The sequence below is a fragment of the Cryptomeria japonica genome, chromosome 4 (genome assembly GCF_030272615.1).
Source record: "Cryptomeria japonica chromosome 4, Sugi_1.0, whole genome shotgun sequence".
Taxonomy (NCBI): domain Eukaryota; kingdom Viridiplantae; phylum Streptophyta; class Pinopsida; order Cupressales; family Cupressaceae; genus Cryptomeria; species Cryptomeria japonica.
Genome location: NC_081408.1, coordinates 682,665,071 through 682,670,829, shown reverse-complemented (window position 1 = coordinate 682,670,829; position 5,759 = coordinate 682,665,071). Strand labels below are relative to the sequence as shown.

Here is a 5,759-nt window from a genome sequence, read left to right as displayed (position 1 = left end):
TACAACCAAGAACTAAGTTTTCTCAACTACTGTTTTATAACTACGTAAGATGGCCCATTAATTATTTAAAAGTAGACTGTCTCCCTATTACACAGGGTTTCACTTTGACTGACTCGAAGTTCCAGTTAAACTTTTTATAGCCTTCTTCTCCAGATTACAGTATTCTACTTAAGCTGATTGCCACTCTCAGACCAATGATTTGGTGAGAGCCAGTGCATCCACCGCATCCTCAGAATTGCATTCAATACAGATACAACTTAATGCAGGTACACTATCTGGGCTTTGAACCTAAGTCAATCTTCAAAGGAATTCCCCATTTTACAGTTAGACTACAGCTCAACAAACAAATAGTTGACAGCTATTCAAATCCAAAGAAAATTCAGTTTCTTCAATATTTGATACCGCTTTGTTCATCTTCCATGACAGAAACTGGCCCCTGCTTGTACACTAGCTTGTCTCCTTTATTGCAGACCTTGGTTGGCAACAGTAGGTAGCAGTTAGCACTATCAGTGGAGCCAAAAAAAAACATTTCTATAGAACTAGAAATGAAACTGTGTTCACATAAAGATATTTAATTTGGGAATTGTAATTGCTATAAGCAGTCATGTTTTTTTGGTCTGCCTAACTGTGTTGTTTTTCTTAATGATTAATTGGAAAGTGACACAATTTATTAAGTTCCATTTTCTAGCATGACATGGCTTTGGGTGGTTTATTAAACTCCATCTAAAGCCTCGTTTAAAAATTCAGTTACGCTTATTTCTTGTTTGAATGCCAACTGGTACTAGCCAACTGTTTTGTATAGTGCATTTGTTAAGACTTCTGTTAGATGCTAGTCAAATATTATGTATAATTTTTACTCGCTTAGCAATAACATTATAACTTTCTTCAAAAAAATTCCAGCCAAGCGTCAAAAACAGATTATACAAATCAAGGACAGTTACAAGCATATTTGCATCAACCTTTATAGCAATTACATACGGTCCTAAATTTGGCAGCTTAAAAAAGCATATACATGTCCTGAGATTAATAGGCACTTTCATACATAGGTAACTTGCATGCCTAGAATAATACAGTTCTCTCCAGCACCTCGAAAGCATGAATAGGCAATTTCTTTTTCTGACAAACTCTGTAATATCAATCTTGGCCGACCCCATTTTCAAATGTATCTGTGTCATCAGACACCCGGAGGCTTTCAAGCAATTCATTTCTCCCGTTCAATACAATCTGGAAAAACTCATTGACCTGATTCTTTAAAGAATCTAGCCCATTGGAAAGCATCTCTACACTGTCCCGTAATTCTTTAACACCCTCTCTGATCTGTACCACTTCCTCCAATTCTTCAGGAACCTGCACTGCTTTGCCTTTTCCTTCTAGAATGCCTATACATGAGGTCTGAATCACCAAATGAACGCTTTTAACTGCTGCATCCAGGTCCTCTAATTCTTTCAAAACAGGAGCCTTGGTAGATCCATTCTTGGTGTCCTCATTTACCTCCTGCTGCAAACTCCTGAATGATGCTGACCACAAGAACCGTTCAGGAATGTGCAATTCTCCCAATGAATCAGCAGATCCTGACAAAGCAGATGTAAGAATACTGCATACAAATAAGGTTATCACCTTCACTCCATACATTGCCCTCATGAAAAGCTTGCCCTTGCTTGAGCATTTCTTCTTCCCCAAGTGAAAACTTTTGTTCATACCGTGTAAAATGGCAGTACAACTCTCAGCTTTAGAGATTGTTTTTAACTTGCCACTTTTCCCCTCTGCTTTAGTTTCTCCTGTCAAGTCTTGCAGGGTGTCCTTGGCACGAGACACTTTGTCACATGGCGGAACTCCCCCAGAGAAATCCAGCAGATGCAATACATATTGTACTGAGAGTTTAGATATTTCAAGCTTTGAGGTCTCAGCATTCAACAAATTACAAATGTCAAGCAATTTCAAACTGTCATCCAGATACTCATCGATCCATTTCTTATCCCACTTTGTTAATGGAAATTGCAGATCCGCAATGAAGGACCTCAAATCCTTGTGTGTTGCACATAACACCTCCGTGGCTTGTTGCATCCATGCCAAATTTATGAAGCCTTTTGGCTTCGTCAACTGGAGCTGCTTTAATCTATCTGCCAAAGAGGTCTCAAAAACCTTCAATGCGTGACTGTGTTTTGAATTGAAGCTCGATAAGCGTTTCCGAATGACCATCCTGAAATGATTTCCAAAGAACGACGAGAAGGGATGCCCATCATGAGGTCGACTCATGTTCAGGATCAGGGGGCAAGCAAGAGGTCAGAGAGTTAAGACTGTTGGCTATTTTACTACTTTTAGGGCACCGATGATTACTCCTGCAATTAGGGTTTCTCCAAATGAAGGATTGCCTACCCCAAATAACTAGTATCTAGCCCTATCTGAAAATTTGACTGCTAGGGTTTGATTACCAAGCCTCACCAGCACAAAATTAAAACAGCCAAGCCCAACGTCTTTGCCAAAATCAAAAAAGACAAGGACTGCCTCTTTACAAAATCAAAATATGAAAAACCCAAGGCCTACCTCTTTACAAATGCTTACAAGAAACAAGATCACAACACCAACTCCAATTCCTGCAACCAGAAAGAAACAGGAACACCTTTTAACACATAAACCGAAACCAAGAAAACTACAAAACCAACAGCAAACCCACAAGTTGAGAAAACCTACAAACAACCATCCAAATCAAAGAGAATCACTTCTTAAGCAACACCAACCTACCAGATGCCAATGGGGGCGAACAATCTTATCAAGTAATATATTCCCAAATCTTTAGTCAACTCAAATAAATATTCCAAATTCCACCAGATCGGCCGTCAATACATGTAGCATTGACCAAACTAAGGAACGGAAAGCACACCAAAATTGAATGTAAAAAATAAATCCCTCTCTTCCGTGTTCAAGAAAAACTTATTTATTTCTTCTATAATTTAACAATAAAAACACATCAAACATGCAGATTTTCAAATCACAAGCAGATGAAAACTCAAATTTTATCTTATATTTTTTACTGATTGGAAACAAAAAATTTAAGAGAGTCCAATTATGTTCTTGCGCGGAATTTATTTAAGCGAACAATTTCCACAAGGAAAAAGAAAAATGAAAAGGGTATCCAAATCTGCTCACCTAACAAATCCTTCGCCATTCTAGTGCATACGATTGCAATGATCTGGTGTTTTACAAAACAAACCCTTAAAATTTCGGGTGGAAAACCGCTGAAATACTAAATATTACTCATGCCCTTGAATCTGTATTGACACCGCGTTTTCTGCACTACATGATGGAAAAACAATCAAAAATCAAATACATATAAATAAGGAAGTAATTCGAATTTCATGCGTTTCTTGACCAGGTAAAATGGTTGTCATTATATCTGTTACTTTTCCGTAGTTCAAAGCAAGAGATCGGTTGAATTGATGTGCCATCTTTTACTTCTCCTGTTTTTTCATCTTTTATTTATTTTATGTGCTTTTTTTAATCCTTTAATATTTAATACTATTTTGCTAAGTTTGAGTGATGGGTAGAAGATGCTATCTTGAAAAGGATTATTGCATATTAAACACACATTCCTTAGCTTTTTCAATTTTGTACTCTTATAAATGCTTTACATCTGTTATCAAATGAAAGACCTACTTTTAAGAAAGGTGAATGCCATAGTTTTTAGGACATATTTCAACTTTGAGGGCTTTTAAAACAATGGGTTCCTTGGTTTTATATATTTTATGTTGTACCCGGTACAATTAGAAAGTATGTTGTATAATATTATAGTGGGTGAAGTGATATCTGGTATTGAATAATTAAGATTGAGAAAAATTAATGATAAGTAGGAGATATTTCTCTCAACCCATTTCTTATGAGAGTGAATGGTACACTTAACATCTGGTATTGAATAATTAAGATTGAGAAAAACTAATGATAAGTAGGAGATATTTCTCACAACCCATTTCTTATGAGAGTGAATGGTACACTTAACACTTATTGCATTTAGGTGATGCTCATAGAGGTGAAGTATTGGGCATTCTTGTGAGGTCACCCATCTCAATACTAATCCAACTCAAGCGCAAGTAACCATGGAGTTTCCTCCAAAGTTAAGCCCACTTAGCTTGCTACCTCATTCACCACACAATTGAATCCTTATAGCAATATCATAAAAAATAATGGGTTTATATAAATTTCAATATGATATCAAATTTTATTTTGATGATTGATTGAGTGTTGTGACATATGTTCCAATATGAGTTCTTATTATAAAACAAAGATTAAGAAGCTAGGTAGGATAGAGATATTTAAAGATTTTTGTTATAAAAAGTAAAAATATAACAATTAGTACATACATAAACTTCTTATCAACTTATCAAGTTAAAACAATACTAACCAGTTGTCTTCATTACTGAACTTAACCATGGCAATACCGGTTAAACACAGTACGACTTCAAACAACATAAACCAGTAAAACTGAAGTCTTCAAATACATTCAATACTTGATAACTACTTCACCCATAAACATATGCATGTGGTATATCAGCAATATCATAACCATTAGCTCTGCATGCATAATCACTCAAACAAAGAATACTTAATCATCACATGAAAAATGCACAACTCATGACACACAGATTTTTCACGTGGAAACCCAAATGGGAAAAACCACAGTGGAGATGAATACCCACAAGCTTGTTTTGAACTCTTTTAAAGCTCGCTCTGTTAGGAGCCTAGTCCGGTTAAAGACTTTACAATAAGGTTCTGCTAGGAACCGATCCTATTAAAGATCACCCGGTTAAGGGATGGCTATATACCCTGTTAAAGGTTGAAACCCTGTCAAAGGTTACCTTGCTAGAGGATTTAAAGAACTCAATGATCTTGAGTCACCTGGCTAGAGGATTTGCAGTAAGCCTGTTAAAGCTACCCGACAAAGGAGTTTTCCTTATGTTGACATGGTTAGAAGACGACAGGTAAAACTTTGATTTGATAACAGCACTATATGCGAAGGCAAATCTTTTTTAGTTCCTCTACTCTGCAATCACACTCTGCAGTTTTCTCTCACTGGTCTGGCAAGTATCTCATCACTCGGATACACACACAACTTTTGCCAACAACTTACAATAACAAACATCATCGACCTTATAGACAACAATTAGGTCGATAGCATAAACCCTAAACCCTAAGCTTTTAGGTTTACAATTACAGTCAGTCAAATCCTGACCGTCCAAACACTTTCCATAGAGTGAAGCAATCTCAAATAGATCACAAGTCATCCTGCATCGTCCATTCTTCACTGCACTTATAAATCAGTACCCCGTCACGCTTTCTTCTCATACCGCTAATAAGAATGTTCATTCCTGAGGTAGACATTTAATGCAATCGATCTTCATATGCAAGATTCTCAAGGAAATCCTTCACGTGCACAAAACTGACATGGCATCTCGATCTCATCTTCATCTCTTAGCTAACTCATCACAAAATGTCACCGGTTGCATCGCACAAGCTAGATTGCCAAACCGGAAACCCTAGAGCTGAGACTACCAACCGATAGTCACACTTAGTGAAACCCAGACACCGATTTACTACAACTCTTCATATCGGTTCACTTGCACTTATTGGCATCAATGACAACATACATTATCATCATATCATCATACCGGTTCATCAAATGCCAACAGTTATAACTTGACATATTTCTTAATATAACTCGACACATAATTTAAATTTCATGAGCCAAAAGATTTGCAAAAGTATAA

General features: G+C 36.7%; 1 protein-coding gene across 2 annotated transcripts; it reads right to left on the bottom strand.

Moving 5' to 3' along the window:
- Positions 1–894: 894 nt before the first annotated feature.
- Positions 895–3,434, bottom strand: LOC131028640 (UPF0496 protein 4). 2 transcript variants are annotated; one of them, XM_057958962.2, is made up of 3 exons: positions 3,148–3,434; positions 2,743–2,861; positions 895–2,594 (listed from the first exon to the last, which is right to left on the bottom strand). In XM_057958962.2, exon 3 carries the CDS (start codon positions 2,254–2,256, stop codon positions 1,135–1,137), a length of 1,122 nt encoding a protein of 373 aa, XP_057814945.2. In that variant the 5' UTR covers positions 2,257–2,594; positions 2,743–2,861; positions 3,148–3,434; the 3' UTR covers positions 895–1,134. The 2 variants fall into 2 exon arrangements, with proteins under 2 accessions (XP_057814945.2, XP_057814944.2); XM_057958961.2 differs by lacking the exon at positions 2,743–2,861.
- Positions 3,435–5,759: the final 2,325 nt, after the last annotated feature.

Excerpts from the sequence above, each read along its gene's own strand:
- LOC131028640 (XM_057958962.2), bottom strand. The coding sequence starts at position 2,256 with ATGAGTCGACCTCATGATGGGCATCCCTTCTCGTCGTTCTTTGGAAAT.